The sequence below is a fragment of the Protopterus annectens genome, chromosome 4.part0, assembly GCF_019279795.1.
Source record: "Protopterus annectens isolate FY-2018-M chromosome 4.part0, PAN1.0, whole genome shotgun sequence".
Classification (NCBI taxonomy): Eukaryota; Metazoa; Chordata; order Ceratodontiformes; family Protopteridae; genus Protopterus; species Protopterus annectens.
In genome coordinates, this window is record NC_056733.1 from 823,608,775 (window position 1) to 823,633,375 (window position 24,601).

Here is a 24,601-nt window from a genome sequence, read left to right on the forward strand (position 1 = left end):
AGACACAACCACTGCCACTACATCAACACAACCACAGTGACTTAATCCTAAATCCGCCTACCAGGGAACAAATAGCAGCTCCTCTAGGCGGAAAGTTAACCTTATTTTCAAAAACTGGCACTATATAACAAAAGACAAGTGGATTTTACAAACCATAGATCAAGGATACCGGTTCCACTTCCACACTTTACCAATCAAAAGAGGAATGCCAAATCTACCTCCAAATCAAAAACAGAGGCTCTACAACAGATAATGCAGTTAGCAAACATGAGAGCTGTGGAAAAAGTGCCAACTGCAGAGCAAGGAAAGGGTTCTACTCAAGACTATTCCTAGTTCCAAGAAAGGAAAAAGTTGGAGACCAATTCTCGACCTGTCCGCCTTAAATACATACATCATTGTCCCAAAATTCAAAATGCTGACCCTACAGCAACTTCTTCCCATGCTGGGCAAGGAGTGTTGGCTGGTAACTCTAGATCTCAAGGAGGCATACCTGCACGTCCCCATTCGACCAATCTGCAGAAGATACCTCAGATTTCTTGCAGGATCAGAGCACTATCAATTCTCAGCATTGCCCTTTGGCTTATCTACTGCGCCCAGAGTATTCACAAAATGCCTGGCATCAGTAATTGCCCATTGCAGACTACAGGGAATACAAATTTACCCATACCTGGACGACTGCCTGCTACAAGGGGACAACAAAAGCAAGCTGACAACAGATTTACAAAGGGTCATTTACTTGCTACAAGCACTGGGATACACAGTCAATCTACAAAAGTCAAGGCTGATACCATCCCAAACAAGGACATTCTTGGGCGAATTGGACACAGTAAAACAAATGGCATTCCTAACTGCAGAAAAACATAAACAACTCCCTCTTTACTTCTTGGCACTAACAAAGCTGAACAAGTTAACAGCAAGAAAAGTACTGCAGGCCTTGGGCTTCATGGCATCATGCATAATCCTGGTCCCACTTGCCAGACTACATATGAGAAAACTACAGTGGTACCTAAAGAATTTATGGTCCCAACACAGTCACAGCCTAGAAACAGAAATCCCACTAATTCCGTGCTTAAAACAGGAGTTCCTATGGTGGGCTCAGGCATGCCAGACAAACCCAGGCCTACCCTTTCGCAGATGTCAAGCAAGCCAGACCATCACAACAGACGCTTCAGACCTAGGATGGGGGCCCACATGCTGGACAAATGCGTGCAAGGATTGTGGACACAGGATCAACTTCACCTGCACATCAACCTAAAAGAAATGCTGGCAGTAAAACTGGCAATCCAAAGGTTCAGACCATTTCTCAAAGAGGGCCAGTTGATGATAAGGACAGACAACACCACAGTCATGTGGTACATCAACAAGCAGGGAGGCACTCATTCATACCCCTATGCAGAATGACTTTGGAGCTGTGGAACCTGGCACTCAGCTACAACATCCAGTTACAGGCAATTTTTGTACCGGAAAAGAAAATATTCTAGCAGACATATTAAGCAGAACCACATCGGATGCCCACGAATGGAAACTGCACCCGGACATTTTCAAGACCATCTCAAAGAAATGGGGAATGCCTCAGATAGATCTATTTGCATCACCTCTCAATCACCAGCTCAAAAATTCTGCACAAGGACATTACACCCACTGGCATGGAAAGTGGATTCGCTCTCCTTCAGCTGGAAAGGCCTGACAGCATATGCATTCCCACCTCTTCCCTTGATACACAAAGTATTACTAAAAATCAAGGAAGAACGTCCAAGGATAATCCTGATAGCTCCAAACTGGCCAAGACAACACTGGTACCCACTGCTGAGGAGCATGTCTCAGAACAATATGTGGCCAATACCCTGATGCCTTTGATGCTAACTCAGAACAACTACAGCATCATACATCCAAACCTTAAAACGTTGCAACTGACTGCATGGAACATCACATAGCAACAGCTAACCCAGAACTTTCCCAAAGAGTTAAAGACATTATTCTTGAAGCACGCAGACCTTCAACAAGAAGGAACTATGCTGGAAAATGGAAAAGGTTTGTCATTTGGAGTACTGAAAGAGGAAAAGATGTGTCAAACATAGATATGCCTAACATTCTAGAGTGTCTGGCCGAACTTCTTCATTCAGGCTTGTCCTACTCCTCCATCAAGATACATGCATCAGCTATTTCAGCAGAATACAGCTTTGATCCACCTGTTTTTTCGCACCCTTTGCTCAGGCAGTTCCTCAGAGGAATCAAGAATGTAAAACCGCCAAGGAAACCACCTTTGCCAGCTTGGGACTTAAACTTTGTGCTAGAAAAGTTGACACTATCACCCTTTGAACCAGCAGCAACAGCAGACCTACAACACCTGTCATGGAAAACTGCTTTCCTACTGGCAATTACTTCAGCAAGGAGGGTTTCAGAGCTACAGGCCTTAATGGCAGTGCAACCCTTCCTAATCTTCCACCAAGATAGAGTGTCCATGAGGACTAATCCTACATTTATGCCTAAGGTGGTATCCAGAGTGTCTTTAAACCAGGCAATCCACCTACCTACCTTCTTTCCCAACCCACAAAACAGAGGGAAAGAATACTGCATACCTTGGATGTACATAGACAGCTACGCTACTACTTGGACAGAACAAAAATAGCAGAAAGACTGACCAACTTTTGTAGCCTATGCAACAGGAAGGGAAGGAAAAGCTATTTCCAAACAGACAATCTCCAAATGGATAGGAAATTGCATACGATTCTGTTACTCCTTCCATGGAAAACCAATTCCACAGAACATAAGACCTCATTCTACAAGGGCAACAGCCACTACCACAGCCTTCTTACGAGGAGTGGCAACCAAAGACATTATTGAGGCGGCTACTTGGACCTCCGTGCATACATTTGCCAAGCATTATAACTTACCTCTATATTCCAGATCCCGAGCAGGGTTTGCCACTGCTGTACTGCAAGGGATCCTAAACACACCATAATCTAGTTTTATCCTCCTCCCCTAGTTGGCTATGGTATTCTACCCAGTTGTTATGACTGCAGATGCATCCATGAAGGACATAGTACAGTTTTGTACCTACCATAAACGTAGATGTCCGAACTGGATAGCATCTGCTGTCAGGATTACCCTCCCTCCTTCCCCTCTGTGGTACTCCTAGGGTATTTTACCCTCCTAATAGCTAGCTGGTGGGGGGGAGTCTTTTATGGTGTATTTGTTTGTATATATGTACATACATGCTTATTTTTGTGTTTACCTCTATCTTTTTGGAAACATTGGCATCTGTCCAAATTTTAGCCTCCAAGAGGGCTACTGGCATCTGGGGCAAGAAACACCGAGGAAAATGGCGTCGGCTGATGCCTTTATACCCGAAGACCAACAGAGATGACGTCGGGTGAAGTGCGACATCAGCCGAAGCCGGTCCCGGACTTTGGAATCCGGCCGACTGAAGGGCTGCCTGGCGACAGGACAACCCAGTTGTTATGACTGCAGATGCTATCCAGTTCGGACATCTACGTTTATGGTAGGTACAAAACTGTACTTTTCTGCTACTTACACCATGGCAGGCCAGAGCCTAAGAGCATTAGGCCTCATTCAACCAGAGCTGCAGCCATTTCAGCAGCCTTTCTCAAGGGAGTACCAACCAAGGACATTTTAGAGGCTGCTACTTGGAGTTCAGTGCACACCTTTACAAAGCGCTATCATCTGCCACTCTACTCTAAATCCAGGGCAGGCTTTGCCACTGCAGTTCTGCAGGGCCTCATAGCCGCTCCTAATGCTGTTTAGCACCAGTCTCCCATCCATAGCTTTAGGACTCTACCCAAATGTAATGACTGCAACAGTGAAACACGAAGAACATAGTACAGTTGTGTACACTTACCATAAATGTAGATGTTCGAGTGTATTCACTGTTGCAGTCCAGGTTACCCACCTGCCATCCCCCTTTTCTTCTGAGGGAACCTATCTTTCCTTCTCTCATTTATACAACCTATGGGGTGTATTTGCTTGTAGATGAAGGTAAAGTTTATATTGATGCGTGTATTTATATGTATATAAATTTTGGCTACCCTTTTAGGGGGCACCTGACATCTGGGGCAAGAAAAACTAAAGAAAATGGCGTCGGTCGCATCTTTTATACCCCTGATGGCCTGACATCAGGGAAGGGGCGACAGCAGCCGATGCAGGACCCAGGACTTTGGAATTCTGGCTGACTGAGGGCAACCTGCCAGCAGGATTACCCAAATGTAATGACTGCAACAGTGAATACACCCGAATATCTACATTTATGGTAAGTGTACACAACTGTGCTTTTCTTTCCCCCTTTGTTATGATGCAAAAGACATTCTGTCAGCTGGTTATCCTCCAGAGAATATTTACTTTGAAGGCACTTCCTCCCTAAAGCGAGAGTACTTCACACGACTATTTTAAGGGCATCAGCTTATCAGAAAAGATACTTTGAAATTTTGGGACTGGGTTCTGTGAAGCTCACAGACACCCTTCCATTTCAGGAAACTGATCTGGATGCTTTTGAGGTGGCATCGTTGCAGCCAGACTCCCAGTATTCCAGTGATTAACTCTGCTCAAGTTTGTCTGTTCAGTACATTTATATATATATATATATATATATATATATATATATATATATATATACACACAGACATGCATAAATACATACACATATTTCTATACGTATATGTATATATACACACACACAAACACACACGTGTATAGATGGGGTTCCTATTATATAATCAAAGATGCATTCTTTCGAATGAGTCTTGATCGAGCTTGAAAGCACGAAACAGCAAAATACCAAAATGGCATATAAGCGATTTCTTTCCCTGGGAAAGAAATCGCTTCTCCGCCACCGTTATTTTGCCATTTTTGTCACTGTAGTGCGATCTCGGAGTTGGTATATTTAAGTAGGGGGGGTGGGTGGCACAGCCCCCCACTTTATGTAATGTTTTAAAGTTTTTTTGTTTTTTTTTTCTTTTGTGGAACAGTGATTTTTTCCCTTGGAAAAAATCGCTGTTCTAAGTGTTCGGGATTGTAAGCTTTCGCTTACATGGGGTCGATAAATCAGCGTTCGCTAATTTAATATAGACCCTATATATATATATATATATATATATATGTGTGTGTGTGTGTGTGTGTATATATATATATATATATATATATATATATGTGTGTGTGTGTGTGTGTGTGTGTGTATATATATATATATATATATATATATATATATATATACTTATATACGCACACACAGATATATATATATATATACCTGCCACACCTACTTCCACAATTGCATCCATCTCCTGCTCTGATTATCTCCTCATCTTCCCAAATTAACTCCTTGTTACACTCCTGTTACAATGCCTACTCCAATAACATCATTACATTCAAAACAACTTCTCACATTTTCAATTCTCCCTTTCCTGATTATACCCTACCTCCTAACTTCCTATGAACACCATAGCCTCTCAGAAACTAATACTCTCTCCAAACACATAACTTTAACTACCATACATTCACCTTATCACTGTTTCAACTTCATACTTTCTCCCAGCTACCTAGCTACAAAATTTCATAGAAAGACTCACATTACCTACTCCCATCAAAATGACAGAAATTCACTACTCAGTTCCCCTAAGCCCTCTGACTGGTTAAAACGATTAATCCTCTCTCTGCTAGCAGGTGACATTCAACCCAACCCAGGCCCAAACACCACAACTGCAAACCCACTTTCCACTCTCTCCTCTAACTCAAATAAACCAACCAACCCCTCAAACTCTCTAATAATAGCTCACCTTAACATCCGCAGTATTGCAAATAAAATTGCCCCCCTCCATGCACTACTTGATGCACACTCATTTGACATCCTTTGCTTAACTGAAACCTGGCTTAAACCAGTAACTCAGGACAAACAGATTATTCCCCCTGGCTACAACATTCTTGACTTGACCGCACTACAAAAAAAGGTGGTGGGATTGCAATCCTCTATAAATCAGGGATGCAAATCACTGCCTTACAGGATAAACCTCCCTCCAAAAGTAATGCTGAAATCCTTATATCCAAACTCCAAGTTAATGCCTTCAAATCTATCTATATTATCTGCATATACCTGCCCCCAGGCAATAACAGTAGTACCTTAGAAGAAATCCTTAACTGGCTGGCCATACAATTTCCACAAGAAACAATAGTCCTTGGAGATGTCAATATAGACTGGAATACCTGCTCTTCAGCTTACCCTTCCACCCTCTTAAATCTGCATGGTTTCTCACAAACTATTCTCTCTCCTACCCGAAAAAATAAACCTACCAACAAAGAAAGCATTTTAGACTGGATTCTGATAAATAACCACCACCAAACATATACAGTAGGTACACTACCTGATGATATAAGTGACCATGCCCTTATTTATCTAATTAGACATAAAACTGATAAACCTAACTTAACAAAATACAAAATAGTTAGAACAAACATAACTTTTAACCCAGATAAATTTGAAGCAGAACTTAGGTCCTGCAATTGGTCTCCTCTTAAACACCTCCCACTGGATGATGCTGTGACATATTTTAACTCTAAATTCCTATCTATTCTTGACACACATGCCCCACAAGGTCCATCAGACTGTCCTTCAGAGCCGCCCCTTGGCTAACAAAGGACACAAGGCAAAAGATTATCCTGAAGGATAAACTCTGGTCCAAATACCACAGTACTAAAGATCCCACAGACCATCTCAACTTTAAACAAATAAGAAACATTACAAAAAAAGCAGTAATTCTGGATAAAAGAAACTACTACTGCCATTTGCAACAGGCTAACCTGCATAACCCACAAAAGTTCTGGGCAGGAATAAATAATCTCATGAAACCTGGCCAATCGGACACTCCAAGCCCAGCAGGCACCTCCCAATATAACTCCAAACACACTGCCAATGCCTTTAACACCTTCTTTACTGAAACTGTCCAGTCTCTTTCCAATCAACTCTCCCCTGATATTTCCAGTCTTTCCTCCTCCTCTAACACTTCCATTCCCACATTTCAACTTCAACCTGTTCCCTCTGCACTAATTCGTACTCTGCTACATAAACTTAAACCATCCTCTCCATCTGCGGACCATCTACCTGCTATGTATCTAAAAGTTGCTGCTAATGCACTGACCTATCCCATCTCCATCCTGATTAACAGAACCATTGAAGAAGGCTACATTCCTTCTCTCTGGAAAATATCTCATGTTATTCCCCTTCATAAAGGAGGAAAATCAACTGAACTCTCTAACTACCGACCCATAGCTTTGCTCTCTCCTCTTGCTAAAATCATGGAAACATGTGTCCAAAAGCAACTTCTGAAACACCTGTTAACTAACAATCTGCTAGCTAACTGTCAACATGGTTTTAGACCCTACCATAGCACCACCTCTGCCCTCCTCTCCTTCACAGACTGCATCAATAAAAATAGGAACAATAATACCCTTAGCTCTGCTATATTTATTGACCTATCCAAAGCCTTTGATATGGTCAATCACAAAATCTTGTTACACTTACTTAAATCATTTGCACTTGACGCAAGCTCAATTAAATGGTTCCACTCTTACCTGGACAACAGAAAACAGGCAGTGAGATGGCAAAATAACTTATCCAACCACCTCCCCATTACTCTAGGAGTTCCCCAGGGCTCAATTCTTGGCCCTCTCCTCTTTTCAATTTTCATTAATGATCTCCATACCCATATTTCTCCTGCCACCTGTATACAATATGCAGATGATTCCACTTTAATCTGTTCTGCCTCATCCCCCTCTGTACTGCACTCTCTCACCCAAAATACTTTTGAAACCGTAGAATGTTGGTTCCTCAAACGATGCTTAATTTTGAACCCCAAAAAAACCAAATTATTACTCTTTTCACCAACCCGAAAATCCTCTCCACTGAATTTCAGTGTCACATCAACTAATGGCACAAACATCTCACCCGATCCATCTACCAAACTTCTCGGAGTTGAAATAGACAACAATCTGACCTTTGACACACACATCTGCAATACTATAAAATTAGTTAACAGAAAACTAGGCTCCCTCTATAGAATTAAACCATTCCTTACTCCACATGCTAGAACTTCCATTGCCCAGACCCATCTTATCTCGACTCTCCTGTATGCCTCTCCCATCTATACTTCATTGTCCAAAGCTAACCTCAGCAAACTGTCTGCTGCCTACAACAATATTGCCAGATTTGCCACCAATTCTACTTTTAGAACTCACCACTGCCAAAACTTAAGGCAACTACAATGGCTAGAACTACAAAACCAAATTCTATTTCAACAGATCTCCTTAGCCCACAAAATCCTTTACAAACCCTTAAACACACCCATTCTCACATCACTTATCACTCCATACTGCAATCTTAAAAGCCTTCGCTCCTCCGACAAACTACTTATATCAACTAGTAAACCCAATAACTCAGCTGGCAAATCCTTGTTTTCCAATACAGTAGGAAAAACCTGGAATACTCTTCCTCACAATCTCACAGCAATCTCCTCTCTTCCCTGCTTCAAATCCCAACTCAAAACACACCTCAAAACCCACTGGCTCTGCCCCTGTAGCAACCCTGACTAGATTACCTTGGTATCTAGGTACTCTCAACTTCTCTGCTGTAAATAACTTCCTTTCCTCAGCTATCTAGGTACTAGAAAAATTTATTTTCATTTTTTTTTCTTTTTTACTTTCTCTAGCTCTAGAAACTCCTAACAAAATACACTCACTATTTTGTCTCCATTTCTGCCTTCATATCCAATGATTTTGTCATATATATTATAACCATGTCTAATATTTTTACCTGATATTACAATCGCTTGCATGTGGAGCTTTTCTCCCCGGGCCTCTGCTGAAAATGGAAATAAATCCAGTTGGACCAGCCCGGTCAACAAATGTAAAATAAATAAATAATAAATAAATATGTATGGATCTAGGACATTTACTCGACTGAGCAAACGTCCGAATCCATAAAACCCGAACACACTTTAACGAAAGCGCTTTTATCAAAAAAGTGCTTTCGTTAAAGCGTGTGAAAAAAAAAACCCACTACATTTAAGCAGAGGGGCTTTGTCCCCCTGCACCCCCCATGTGGGGGGCTGTGCCCCCCACACCCCCCTACTTTAATATTCTCCCTCCGAGACCGCACTACAGTGGAGAAAAGGGAAATTTCCCTTACTCGCACTGTAGTACAGCCTCGCCAACAGTCATACTTACGCAAAAGTGCTTCTTCTGTGAAAAGCACTTTCGCGTAAGTATGCACGGCCATTTGGATTTCGGTCGTTTTCTCAGTCGAGCAAACATCCTAGATCCATATATATATAAAATGCACATATGTATACTTATATGTATACTTATATACATATTATATATATATATATATATATATATATATATATATATATATATATATATATATATATATATATATATATATATATACACATACATGTGTGTGTATGTGTATATATATATATATATATATATATATATATATATATATTTTTTTTTTTTTTTTTTTACTGTGGTAGTACACACATTAATTTTGAGCAACTTCATGATGTCCTTCTAATCCCATGTTGCAGTATTCTGCATATAGGTTTATCCCTTCAGTGTCGCAAACGTACAGCCAGTAACCAAAAGCTTTCAGTCTCTCTGTGGTTCGTCAGACGTGGATGCGATTTCAAGAGCCATAGGGGTGAGGTCAGCACACACCAGCCCTCAGAACCTTTCAGCCACCAGTCGTATGCCAGGTGTTCCTGTTACCACTGACATCGTATTCGTTATTCAGATAAGTACCCCATTGGGGAACCTTTTTTCAGTCCTTCTCATTTTGATTATTGCTTGTTAATGTCATCCAGAAAGAGTAACTGACAGTGTGGATGCTAGATCCCTCATAAAGATGCTCACGATAATTGCCTTTTCTGTTTGGGAAAACTTCACAACCATAAGGCATGCCCTATTTGCCAGGCTTTCGTTCCGAAAACTTTGCATAGTCGGTTGCATGCTTTGAACTTATACCTCAAGAACCAGCGTCTGAAACTTCTCACGTTTAAGATGGAGGGCTCTTCCCACATCCCCGTAGAATCGCCAGAAAAGAAGGCCAGAACCTTACAGCCTTTGATTGCTGCTGAGCCTCTTCTGGCAGACTCCCAACCTATGGCCGACATAGGCCTGGTTTCAGGATCGGGTTCCTGATCCGCCGCTTTGTAGGTCGCGGGTACCTCTAAGGATGCCGCACTATCCACAGGCAAGCGCACATCCACGGAGGCTCTTCTGGTGCCACTAGCCGATGCCGGGGGGCTAGTGTTTCATGGGGTGTCTGAGCCTTCCGACCCCTTACAGTCACCAGTTTCCAGACAGACAGACATCCGCTGCCCCTCTAAAAAGAAGGGAAAAGAGAAAACACATCTCCCCCTCTTCAGAAAGCATGCCTCAATCAGAGTCTTTTCAGTGCCTTCATGGCACTGAGGCCTACACCTACTTCTGCCTCCACCTTTCCTTTTCTGCTAAGCCCTAGGGCCCTGCCTACAGATCAAGTTCTCTTGGAGGAGGAGAACCTTTCATATTCCTCTGAGGAATCACTTTCTTATAACTTCCAACTCTCTTCACCCTTGGGATACGGATCCCCAGAGGAAGAGTCACTGGACCCTAATTCTCCAGTGGAAGATTTGCCCTTCAGTGAGACAATTAGTAGGATGAAGGAGCACTTTAAATTGGATTCCTCAGAAATGTCTGAGGTACAAAAGAGGTACTACGACCTTATTCAGATGGAAACCCCTAGCCCATCTGCTGTTCCTCCCATCCTACCTGCCTTCCAAGATGCCTTTTCGTCAGCATCTGTGAACCCTGACTCTCAGCCTCCTGCCCCACGCAGACCTGACAGACTTTACAAAGTACCTGACATTGCTAAGCATTTGATAAAGTGCCCACAAGCTGACCCAGCCAGTATTTCTGTGGCCACTGAGAAAGCCACTAAACTCTTGCCTACTACCACCATTCTCCCAGCTGACATAGACAGCCAGACAATGAAAAGATTAGGCAAAAAGATTTATACTTCTCTACCTTGGCTTTCAGAGCCACAGACAGCCAGACCGACACGGCCAAGTACACTTTATGTCTTTTACAATCTACCACCAAACATTTGGCAAATATCCCAGACTCCCCTGCCAACGCATCACTGTCCTCCCTCCTGGTTCTCACATCCCAGGTCACCAGACACTCCATCAAGTGTAGCTATGATGCTGCTGAATCCTCTGCCAGGTCAGCATCTACCTTACGCAGGTACTCCTGGCTTAACCTACAACCCCTGACATATGATGTCAGGGCAAAGCTCATTGATCCCCCCCTGGACAATGCTGCACTTTTTGGCTCTGAGGTTGCAGACATCTTTAAATTCCTGCAATAGAAAGGGAAAGAGATGCAGGACCTTAAATGTTTGCTGGTCTCACCAATCCCTAAGTTTCACAGGAGCTACCCTTCCAAAACACAGTTTATTAAGAAGCACTCTCGGCCCACTCCTCCCTCTAGACCTCGTAAGTCCACCAGAAAACAACCTCCTCCGCCTAGAGCATCCACTGCCTCTAGCCAGAGAAGTCCCTTTCAGGACAGGGCAGGTAGCATCTGACTTCCTGCCAGTCTTTCCTTCCCCCCACCTCCTACTTTACCTCTGTCCGCCCTCCTCTCTCACTTTCTCCCCCTTTGGGCCCTCCTCGCCATAGTCAAGTGGGTCCTGTCCATCCTCCAAAATGGATACTTCATGTCATGGCTCTCCCCTCCCATATGGCGGGGCATTCCTCAACCCCCTACACAGCAGCTGCACCTCTTACAACCGGTGCTGCAGACACTGTTAGACCAGGACACTATAGAGTCAGTTCCCTCCTCTGCAAAAGGAAGAGGTTTCTGTTCAAGGCTCTTCCTGGTCCCCAGGAAAGACGAACCATGGAGACCCATCCTAGATCTCTCCTACCTCAATTTCTTCCTAAAAGTACCTACATTCAAAATACTTACCCTACCAGCCCTTTTCCCTCTGATTATCCCACAGGGATTCATGGCTACATTGGACATAAAAGATGCTTATCTCCGCATCCCAATCAGCCCCCCCCCCCACAGCAAATACTTAAGATTCTTGGTGGGCTCCTCTCACCGGCAGTTTTGTGCCTTGGCCTTTGGCCTTTTCACCGTACCCAGAGTCTTTACCAAATGCTTAGCACCTGTGGTGGCTCACTGTAGGACAAAGGGAATACAGATATTCCCCTACCTGGACAACATGCTGATCCAGGCTCCCAGCCACAAAGTACTGAAAGGGCACATCCACTTTGTGGTGACCTTACTGCAGTCTCTAGTATTCCAGATAAATCTGCCAAAATCCCATCTTCAACCAACTCTGGACTTTGTGTTCCTAGGGTGCAGAATATGTTCAGATCTCATGGAGGCATACCTACCACCTCCAAAAGTGAATTGCTTGTCAGAACACCTCCTCCAGGCACTTCACTCTACGGAGTTGACTGCAAGGCAGTACCTCAAGCTACTAGGCTACATGGCAGCCACTATACCCATGCTGCCTTTAGCAAGGCTACATATGAAGAAGCTGCAGTGATACTTCCACTTAGTCTGGAAGCAACTCAACCAACCTCTGGAGCACATTGTCCCCCTTCTACCCTGTCTAAAAAAGGAAGTACTATGGTGGTTGGATCAGGTACAGAGCAACCCAGGCCGCCCTCTCCAATCACCACAACCCACTCAGGTCATGCTCACAGACACCTCAGACCTGGGATGGGGAGCCACCCTCTGACATTGACAGGTGCAGGGCCTGTGGCCAAACCACCAAAAATCAGAACACATAAATGTTCGAGAGATGAGGGCAATTCTTCTAGCCCTCCAGGCATTTCAACCTTTCATTCTACAGGGGACTCTTCTGATATACACCAACAACACAACGGTGCTGTGGTATATCAACAAACAGGGAGGGACCAAGTCCTACCTGCTCTGCATGTTAGCCCTGTTGGTATGGGAGTTGGCTACCTCACAGGGAATCTCCCTGCAGGTGACCTACATTCCCACTCTCCACAACAAACAGACAGATTATTTGAGCAGTACCAGCACAAGCAACCACGAATGGATGCTGCACAGAGATGTCTTCCTGGATCTGGTCCACAGGTGGGGTATACCTCAGGTAGACCTGTTTGCTTCCACCATCAACAAGCAACTTCCTAGCTTCTGCACCAGGAAACCCAAACCACAGGCACTGGCAACAGATGCCTTCTCAATCTCATGGAAGGGGAAATAGCTATATGCACCCCCTTTCCCACTCAGAAGGTCTTGCTCAAAATTCAGCAGGACAACCCGAAAATCTTGTTGGTGACTCCCTACTGGCCCAGACAGCACTGGTTCCACTTACTCTTACATTTGTCCAAGGGCAGTCATCACAAGTTACCCCCCCAGAGTGGACCTCCTCACACAGCAGAAGGGGTCACTAATCCATCCACAGTGGCAGATGCTGCACTCTACTCTGTGGCCGATATGATTCTGATCTCATTTAGACAGGTTTACAATGAGGACGTGCTCAATGTCCTGCAGGAGGCATGGAAACCTAATACTAGAAAATCATATCTCTCCAAGTGGAAACAATTCACTTATTGTTGTCATAAAAGATGGCTGGATTTGCTTCTTGGCGAACCCCCTCTAGTGCTGTCTTATTTGTATGAGCTACTGCCGTCTGGACTGGCTTACTCATCCGTCAAAGCCCACCTGTCTGCTTTTTCTGGTTGCCTGCCTTTGGACCCCTAATTAGCATCCATACTCCCTTGCAAACTCTTCTTCAAAGGGGTACTGCACCTTAGGCCCCCCCCCCAGGAAACTCATTCCCCCACCATGGGACCTGAACTACATGCTAGAGAAGCTTACGCTACCTCCCTTTGAGCCAGCTAGCAAAGCCTCCTTAAAGCTCTGTGTCCTTTTAGTGGCTCTAACCTCAGCCAGGAGAGTGTCCAAGCTCCAAGTCCTTATGGCTACCTCACCCTTTCTAGTTTTCTACAAAGATAGGGTTACCCTTAGGACAAATCCATCCTTCATGCCCAAGGTAGTTAATGGACCTGTCCCTTAATCAGGCCATTCAGCTACCTGTTTTTTTTCCCAAACCAACAAAGAGACAGTGAGAGGGTGTTGCATTCCCTGGATGTTCACAGGCAGATCAGATTCTACCTGCACAATACCAAGTCTATCAGATAGGCTGACCAACTTTTCGTATCCTTTTGCCCCTGCGCCCTGGGGAAGGCTTTCACCAAAGAGACTGTTTCTACTTGGATCTCAAAAGCTGTTACCTTCTGCTATCAGTTCCATGGTAAGACCCTGCAACGGGCAGTTAAAGCTTATTCCACAAGAGCAATGGGATCTTCAGGAGCCTTCTTCAAGGGTTTGGATACCTCTTCTATCCTAGCAGCTGCTACTTGGTCCTCATTCCACACCTTCACCAAGCACTACAAGCTTGACCTCATCTCCAGGTCCAGGGCAGGGTTCACCAGGGCTATCCTGCATGGATTCCTGAAATCTGCTTGTAAACCACCAGCCCAACTTCAGTGAGCTTTGGCACTCACCCATATGCAGAATACTGCAACATGGGAATAGAAGGACATAGAAAAGTTGTGTAAAATCTTATCATAGTCATAGATGTCCTTCTCTTCCATGTTGCAGTATTCCTTCCCCTCTTATCAGCTAATAGCTTCCCTTTCTGGATGGCAATGATATGGCATTGCCCATACAGGGCTGGCTCTAACTGGGGCTACTGTTCTGAGGGCTGATGCATGCCGACGTCACTTTTATGGCCCACAAAATCTCGTCCACGTCTGACACACCACAGAGGGGACAGAAAGCTTTTGGATGCTGGCCATACGTTCGCGAGACTGAAGGAATAAACCCATATGCAGAATACTGCAACATGGAAGAGAAGGATATCTATGGTTATGGAAAGATTTTACACAACTTTTCTTTCAACACAGATGAAATACAAAACATTTCACAAAGTAAAAAGGAGCAGAAATGTAAGCAATAACAGATTAGTTCAGTTTTGTTACATTGAAAAACTGCCTACGTTAGTTTCTAAAGTGGGTCAAGCTTCACTAATTCTGTGTGAGGAGAAGAGAAGTGGAAAGGAGGTAGGGATAGTGTGTTGGGTGATATGTCCTTTGCTGAAGCAGGAGCATTTGGCTTGGATGAAGAGATGCTTTTTGAGTTACGTTCTGAATGTGGAGCACAGTGATTTCCTTTTGATAGATGGGGAGAGCTTGCCAAAGCGTAGATGCCTGAGAAGTGAATGCTTGTGCTGGCTGTGAAGTTTCTAGGGTTATGGATACTGTGCATGGCTTGTGAGTAGTGTCTCAGGTTGTGCAAGCAGGATTTTTCATGACGTTTAGCTATAAGCTGATCAAATGTCTGGAGCTGAAGTAGTGTACACAGATGGAATCCTAACCGAAAGTTAGATCTTTGTCTTACAAGTAGCCGTTTGGCTTTTTCCTAGGGTAGTACAGTGACATTTATGGAGGGGTGACTGTGCTGAGACTGAAGATTATCTGGAGTGTGATGGTGTTTTTCTTGGATGTGGTTGTGAAAGTGAATTGTTCATATTCTGGGTGAGAGAGCAGAACTCCTTTGCTGATGCTCCTCTTGGATGTTATAGAAAGGGGAAATTGTTTTGGCCCTGGATAGGAGTGAGCTTATTTTTGCTCTCACTCTGCCTGTGTGGAAATGGAAGTTTAGAGACTGTTCAAGCCGTAATCCTAGGTATTTGAAAGTGGAGACTGTTTCTCTGGCTTGGTTGTGTTAAAGTGTAGTTAAAATGAGTCAAATGCTCTGGTGAATTTTCTGCGGCTTTCCAAAAAGCATAGTTTTGGTCTTGGAGGGTTAAGTAGTAGTTTATGCTTTATAAGCCATTATTGGAGCTGATGTTAAGTACCATATTTTTAAAATGCTGATTTTAATGGGCGTTTCACAATGTTTCTTAAGTAACCGTTTAAAAATGTACATTAATCATGCATGGTCAGTGACGGTGATGGGAGAATCTGAAAGATAAAAGCCCAAACTGGTCAGCAGTCATTTCTTGCACTTAAGTCTCTTTACATTTGCTTTCCCCTGCCAAGTAAAGCATTCACCCTTCCTTGCCTAACCATTTGCATAAAAAGCAGTGGTGACACTGTCTTGCAATTTAGTACAGAATATAAGCTGCTAGCAAGCTTCAGACTGTAGTTTCTAGAGGTTGATTCCCTCATTCTCCATGTGTCTACATCGTACTTTTGAGCAAGTCACTTAACCATGCAATACTCCTGGGTCACTCCTGAAAAAGAGGTTTGTTCCTAGTGGCTTTACCTAGTTAAAACAAATGAAAGAAATTAACGAATTCTGCTGTACTCTTACTTGAAACTGAGTTGCAGTTCAAGGCAGGGTGTGTTTGTGACTCTGCAGGGTACTGAACATTGTATAAAAAAGTGTTAAAATGTGTATGTACATGTATTGTTTCCCATGTGTACTTGTATTGTTTCCATGTAGGCAAGCAGCCCTCAAGACCTCCGGATGTTTTATGAGAAAAACAAGACATTGACTCCAAAGTAAGCACATCTCCACAATTATTATATTTTCCATTGGTTTACATCTGCTTTCCAGGTACCTGTCTTTGTTTTAATTTTACAAATGAACATTACACTCAGTGGAAATTTAAAGATGGACATTCATTGTATTCTTTTGTTTAGCTTTTAAAATCAGTTACGTTATATGAGATGGTCCCTTTCCAGTTTCATTTCTGTCACAGGAGCCAGTGACTAAAAAGTCTTGTCTTCATTAGTGTCATCACTCAGGATGAAGTAATCCCTTGTGTCCTTCACCTGCTGCATTATTCTTCCTTGGGAACCACCATACATTCCTGTGACAGATATCTTTATGTGGGACTGGCCGATTTTGAAGTGACATGTATGGCTTTTGAGTGACTGGACCTCTGCTGATAACTGGGCAAGGTTTCCAGCACTAGATTTGCCTTGAGAGTGTTAGTGTTTTTTACTTCACCAAAGTGTCTTATCCACATACTGCCTTGTGAAACAATGTGTAATACCACCAGAAAATACAAACTCGATTACCTGTGTAGAGTGTACAGACCTATGAGATGTACACTGATTCCTAACTTGAAGCACTAAGGTTGTAATGGTTGTCACATCCTGTGATACTGTAGAATGAGATTGTATATGATGAGCTTTGCAACAGCAAGACAAGGCTCCTTTGTGACAAGTGTATGTAAGAAGCTACTTTAAGCTGAGTGGAAAGTATTACCAAAAGAACAAAGGAGATAAATATTAACAACTGTGGACAGTACAGGAGTATCAAACTTCTGTCACACTGCATGGAAGTGCTGGTAAAGGTGATTGATAAATGAATGTGCACAATAGTAGATAGTAAAATAGGAGGTGAGCTGTTCAGATTCAGATCGGGAAGCAAGACAACTGACACCCAATGGGAAAAAGCAGGATATGAAGAAACAGTCCAACTGGTCATTCATAGACTTGGAAAAAGTAAATGACAAAGTCTGAAGAAATCCAGGAAGGTACAGAAGCCACTGCAAGACACACTGAGTTTAATATTGTGTAAACCGGTAAACACATTCGTCTCTACACAATAAAAAGACTTCTTCGGATGAAAAAACGCTCAAGAACAGAGTATTTAAAATCCACTCTGTGAAGTCACATGACCAGGAGTTGTATTAAGTTATAGTGTGGCATTTGACTGATGTTATAAAAACTAAACCTGTCTTGATCCCAGGGCCATATGAATAAAACCTTCTAGATAAAAGCATTTTTTAGCAGTGATTACTAACACTACCAATACACTTCAAAAATAAACACATTTATCATTGATTGGCTTTAAGTTTAAGCAAACAAGTAATAGAAGAAGGTTCATTCAGACCTGGACTACTGCTTGCATTAAAACGAAGCTGCCACATTAACGCTTTCTTTTCCAGAAACCCCCAAGGCTCCCGCTGTGGCTCAATTCTACCTGTTCAAGCACTGTGAATTTAAATTCATGGTCTGAGCAAGACAGAAGGTGCTTAGAGAAAACATTAATTTTGCTTTTGTTCCATATTACATAGAAATGTTCGTAAATTCTGTCTTTTAACATATGTTCAGTCTTTCCAACATAGAAACATTCACAGCCTTGACATAGGGCTTAATACATTATCCCTTTTGACATGTGGTTGTACCTACCCTTGATTTTAAGGTGTTCCTCCTTTACTACAAAGGTGTTACCACAATAAATGTTTCTGCAGTATGTGCAACTACCATATTTAAACATGTTCTGGCGAACAATGGCCAGAATAGGCTGAGTTGGAAATGATGAACTGTGTCATGACCTTTTTGAACACTACGGATGTTTGCCAGGTTGTTACTAATTAAAGCTAGTTTGATCTAGTAACATGTTTTAAGAGAAAGCAAGTAAATGAAAAAGAATATTGAATATTATAAGATTTTTCCTAGCAAATAAGTGTATGTTTAGTAGCAGTCTGTATCTGGTCCTCATTTGATAAAGAGAAATGGCTAAGAGATCATGTTCTCTAAAGCATTCAAGTATTTATTCAGCTTGGAGAGTTATAAAGGTAAGACAAAACCAGACCGCGTGTAGTTGAAGCATAGGCTGCACCATGCATCTTAGCGTGGATAACCTTTCTTTTAGGTTAACTCAAGTTTGTCAGTGTGGCTTTCATTTTGGAACTTTTGTTCCTATTAGGACAGTAAAACATCAATATTTGAAGTACATAGCTTTGTGTGTTATTAGTAAGCTAATAGGTTTTGGGGGGTGTTGTAGGTATGTTTTTTTTTTTTTTGGAGAGCTTTCAGTAAAATATAAAGGTTTGTAAGATGTGGTATAGGCTGAAATGGATAGGACAAGAAACAACTGTGTACAAGATCAACCTGCTAAACAGTGTATGCATGTAACACAAAAGCTGAAACTAGACATTTTAACAAAAAAGCTGTTGTTCATAAAAGGTAGGAATGATAACTTTCTAATACAATAATGGTTTTTGTAATGTCGTTAAATGTCAATGGTCTCAGATAAATACAAAAAAAAAAGAGTAGCGAACTATATTAAAAAAATAGAGTGCAAATAGCTATGCTACAGGCGACGCAGTTGGAAAGAACTGAACATGTGAATTTGATAAGAAAGGCTTTCAGAATTGTTATTCAGTAGAATAGCTGGGACAAAGGAAAATAGGAGTACTTACATTAATTGTAAGATGAGCTCCAATAATGATAGCAGAAGTTAAAAAAGATAATCATGGTAGATTTGTAGCACTAAGGGGCTACTGGCATGTATTTATATTCTACCTAAAACTGCTATAATGGAGTTACGAATTTTCTGGGAGAAATAATCAGCTAACAGCAAGGAATATTACTTAATGGTGGGGACTGGAATTTGATCTGCAAAAGCGAAGATGTGTCTGGAGGCTCAGAAGGGAAAATATAACAAAGGAAGGTAGTTTTTTGAAGAAATTTATGAAAATATTTGGCATGGAGGAGGTGAATTCAGTACTTAGAGTACGGAGTGAATTTACATATTATTCCCCAAGATACAAAAACTGGGCTAGGCTAGAAGGTGTTTACATTTCATAGGAACATGTGCATTTAATTGAAGGTCTTGATACGTACCCAGTAAATATTTCGTATTATGTGCCAGTAATAACTAAAATAAAAACATAGAGTAATGAAGTAAAAATGAGACACTGGTGCATTCCCACCTATCTGTTGAAAAGAGAGGGATTTAAGGAATGAATAGTGGATGTTATTCAGCAGCTATTAGGGAAGATAGTAATTTCTTTAGAAAATATTACTAGGGAGAGGGACAAAATTAAAGTGGAATTTAAAAAATAGGATGGAAGTAAAAGAAAGGGCATTATGGTTAAGAAGTAACAATAATTGTTTAGAGGGACTGACAAAAGTTAAAGTATTGCATAATAGGGGGAATTTCACAGAACAAGAAGGAGAACTGCAGAATGCTAAACAGAAAATAAGGGATTACCTAAATAATAAACATGAGTTTAGAAAGTTTGCTAATAAGCAACTGTTTTTTGATAACTAGAGCACCAAAACATTTAGCACAACTCAGTCAACAAAAAGTTGAAAGTCTGTCACCAAGCTTGGGGAGCCTATAACAGGAAATATAACAAGATCCCATAGAAGTACTAGAAATATTTCAGAAATTCTGTGAAAGTCTGTATAAAGCAGAGAAATATGGAAATCAAGAATAAAAGGTACAAATGGAAATGTTTACGTAAGAATTAAATATGCCAAGGTTAGAGGTATACGAGGCTCAATTATTAACAGTTAGGATAGGAGGAGTTGAAATAAAATGGTGATGTATAACTAATTTACATGAAAGTCCCAGGAATAAATGGTGGTCCTCTAGAAGTTTGGAAGCTAGGAGGGAAATAAAGCTGATAAAAATCTGGAAGGTTTTGTTTAACAGTATTTTAAGAGGAGGAGAAGTACCAACGTCCTGGAAGAAAGCGGTGGTAGCTGTGATACCTAAAGAGGGTAAAGATCCATCAGATCCGCTTCATACATGCCCATTTCAGTACTAAACCATGATTCTAAAGTGTTCATGTCTGTAGTTGCTAAAAGACTTTCAACAACATTAACAGAACATTGATGATCCAGAGTGAAGCAGAATGTAAGAAAATAACACTGTTGTTGGTGAGTGTTGATGCAGAGAAAGCATTTGGCAAATAAGCTGAGACTTTATGAGCAGGGTAATGGATGCATTTGCATTCTCTAATAAAATTATATGGTTGATTAGGAGGATATATGAGGGATCAGAGGTGAAAATTAAAGTGAGTTGGTTCCTCTCTGATAATTTCTATCTGAACAGAGGAACCAGGCAGGGGTGTCTTCTTTTTCATGTGTTATTTGCATTATATTTAGAAAACAAGGGACTCGGAAATTCAAGGATGTAATTGGCATGGTAGTCAGGAAAATCCATTTCTATTTGCAGATGATATTATTTTATACCTGATTAAATCAGAAAAGGACAGTACAGTGTTGTAGAACATTTTGAGACAGTTTCATATCTTGTCAGGATAAAAAATTAATGAAGATAAAACAAAGGCAGTAGCAGTAAGTTATGTATCCACACATGAATTGGTTCAGCAGTATCGATATTTATGGGGAAATGATAAAATTAAGTGTTTAGGAGAATGGAATAAAAATGATTCCAGTGTGGCAGCTAAGGATATGTGGGAAGAGAGTAAACAAAAGATAATACAAAAACTGAGAAATTGGAAGCTCCGTTATGTGGATATGGATAGTAAGATACAAGCAGTTAAAATGTTTTAATCCCTTTAATCTTGTACACAGGTCAGGTATATTTTTATCAACCAGAGGAGAAATTGTGGATAGGAATTAATAAAGAGCTGAAGGATTTTGTGTGGGAGGAGAAGACTGTAAGAGTCAAGTGGGATACGTTGATTCTTCCAGTAGAACAAGGAGGATTGGGATTGCCCAATTTGAAAGGGTGTTTCAGAGCTACACAGTTAAAGCGCCTATACATAACACAAGCAGATTTGTTTCTCGTAGGAGCTTTTGTACTTTTGCTAAAATGAATGGCTTTCTTTACTAAGACCATACTTTATTGCCCCTCAGATACTTTCAGGGGGTGTGGAGCTTTGTATGTTTTCAGAAGTATTTTAATTTTTGTTTTAGAAGTTAGAGGAAAAATACATTATTATTACAGAAGACATGAGTTTGTATATACCGATTTCCAAAAATGAAGTAAAAGACAAAAGTACGCTGTGTTTTCAGAATAAATGACTCTGTCTACTGGCTTCCATTATCAGTAACTTGGTACAGTAGTTTTGTGTGAAGCATCTGCCTTCTTAGGTTTGCTGTGAGCTGCCGTGGCGCACTTGATGTGCATACAACACTGGCAGACTGGCATACTCTTCATGATTAGTAATCTGAAGAAGGAAACAGTAAAAAGTGGTAAAACAATAACTCCTCATGACTAGTTAGTTTTTACTGACCAGGTAATGAGACTGGGAATAATGTGTGCATTTTCACGTGTGACCAGGAAAGTACACAGTCGTTAAAAGTAGATATTATTTGGTATATTACTAGTCTGATTATAGTACAATCTTGTTGATCATATGGTCTTAGCAGTGACATCTTGCCTTACTTTGCAGTATTACTACTGAGAGTGTTGTGCTTCTGTATGAGTTAATTTACGTGCCAAGAACAGTGGTCTTTGTTCATATTCACATTGTGTTGCCCTGTATGTCAAGTACATTTTTCTCCTCAAAGTGAATTTTGTCTTTCTAACAACATCCCTTATTGAATTAGGTCCATTGTTGTTATTATTATTATTAGTAGTAGTATTGTTATTGTTATTATTGTTATTATTATTATTCTTATTATTATTGTTGTTATTATTATTAGTAGTATTGTTATTATTGTTGTTATTATTAGTATTGTTATTGTTATTATTAGTAGTATTGTTATTGTTATTATTGTTATTATTATTAGTATTGTTATTGTTATTATTATTATTAGTATTGTTATTGTTATTATTGTTATTATTATTTTTAGTGTTGTTATTATTATTGTTATTATTAGTATTGTTATTGTTGTTATTATTATTACTAGTATTATTATTAGTAGTATTGTTATTATTGTTATTATTATTATTAGTAGTAGTATTGTTATTTTTATTATTGTTGTTATTATTATTGTCACCTTTATTATTAATTTTTAGCAAGCTGTTGTGGAATGTAGATTGAGGAGCCTTTGGTATTAAAAATGTTCTCTTATGCTATCATCATACCTCAGTATAACAAACTTGTATATTTTCTTCATTTCTCTTTATATTAATTTTCTTTCTCTTTCTTTATTTTCAGCATCCCAAGGGAGACATCCAGCCTTTTACGAGAACTGTTGCAGGGACTCCTTCAGCGCAACTACAAGGACCGTATGGAGTTTGGTAGGTAACATATCATCTTGCAGCAGGAGAAGGTGCACTTGTTAGAAGGTTATCTGACGGATGAATATTCAGCTGATGGAAAGAAATTTATTTGACCAAAAAGAGGTAGCCTGTAAGATGGTCTCTTGTCCAGTACCATTTTCAGCCAAACTCAGACCAGTGTGACAAACAAGGGATAGCAGCAAAGATTCACACATCCACAAGGCCAGGTTTCCTTTTTCCCAATTAATTTTGACCCATTTTTCACCCATTTTCAGTCAGTACCAAATTATATTTTTTCTGTACCTCATACTGGACACAACTGCTGACCACCAACTTGCCCTATGTTGACCAGCTGACTTGTTCTTTCCACGGTCCCTCAGCTATTCATTTAGTGGTAGAGTGCACTGATTACTTGAGTGAGGAATGTGTAGTTCATTTTAACGAGACTAAGTTGATCTTGAACCTAAGAATTTTACTTGTTGGAACAAGTTTACTGTACTATTACACTTTGGTCCTTTATCTTTTTGCTTGCAAAAAAAAAAAAAAATGCAGCAGTGGCTCACTTGCAGCCAGCCAGCTCTGTACTGTAAAGGGATGAAGCCGTATGACAAGGATGATCTGGCTTTGAGCAGCAGCCTGGGTGCTTTAGGGACCTAGAGGGATAGGAGTTGAATGTCAATGCAGGATCTGGTTAGCCCAGTCAGAGAAGAAAGGTTGAGAGCAAGTGTCAGGAATGAGCTGTCAGTTGTGCTTTATGGTGGAAGCTGGCAGTACACCAGAGCTTTCAGTTACAAGGAGGACAGAACTTCTGAGACTGTCATCAGTTGAATGGACGAGGAAGCCATCCACTCCAGTATTATGTGGCAAATGCAGGGAACATCAGGGCACAGCCAAAACAAAGAACAAAAAAAAAACAACAGTCATCTTCCCACATCCACTCTTAAGTCCTGTCACGGGGTCACACATAGCCTTATAACCACATGGAGAGGAAGGAATGGGGTATGAGCGGAATCAGAGCAAGACCCTGAACTCTGCTGCTAGTGGCAGTAAAGAAATAATTTCCTTAGTTAACAGCAATTGCTCACCCAGTGTTTCTGCTAGAATAGTCTGCAATTAGTTTTTGAAGTCTGCCATCTAATTACACTCCCAAAAAATATGTTCCCAATTGCCTGTTTCTTCACAGTCACTCCTTCAACATTTGCAGTCTACCTAAGGAAAATTTCTTTGGAGTCTGCTTGAAGTATAAAATACCCATGCAACACTTCCAAGCAAAGATCCTAAATCTAGATTTTGTTACATGTTTGGGAGGCATACATACATCCCCAATTGTTTCTTTGTGAATTGCTTATCCAGTCTCTCTTCCCAATCCTTTTAACCTCCTCTGATTGATTCCTATAGTTATCATGCCATATTTTATATGCCGTACTAATTATCCCTTTTTTTAACACCAGCTTTTATTCTAGGTTCTACTAAAAACTGTACCAATGCTGTTCTTTCGCTTAGGATCCCCCTATTTCTTTCCCTTTGCCTATACTCTGATAATCTTTGATAGGTGAAGGCAATCTCTAGCCTGCAGCCCAAATGAATTGTTGGCCTCTTCATATTC

At 41.0% G+C, this 24,601-nt stretch overlaps 1 protein-coding gene across 1 annotated transcript in view; it reads left to right on the forward strand.

Annotated features, from left to right (window-relative positions):
• The window catches only part of ULK1 (unc-51 like autophagy activating kinase 1), a 1,203,955-nt gene that overhangs the window by 677,969 nt on the left and 501,385 nt on the right, over positions 1 to 24,601 (forward strand). The window contains exons 9-10 of the mRNA XM_044068766.1: positions 16,552 to 16,610; positions 22,931 to 23,013. Of these exons, the coding sequence (XP_043924701.1) occupies positions 16,552 to 16,610; positions 22,931 to 23,013 (142 nt within the window). The remainder of the gene's footprint in view (positions 1 to 16,551; positions 16,611 to 22,930; positions 23,014 to 24,601) is intronic.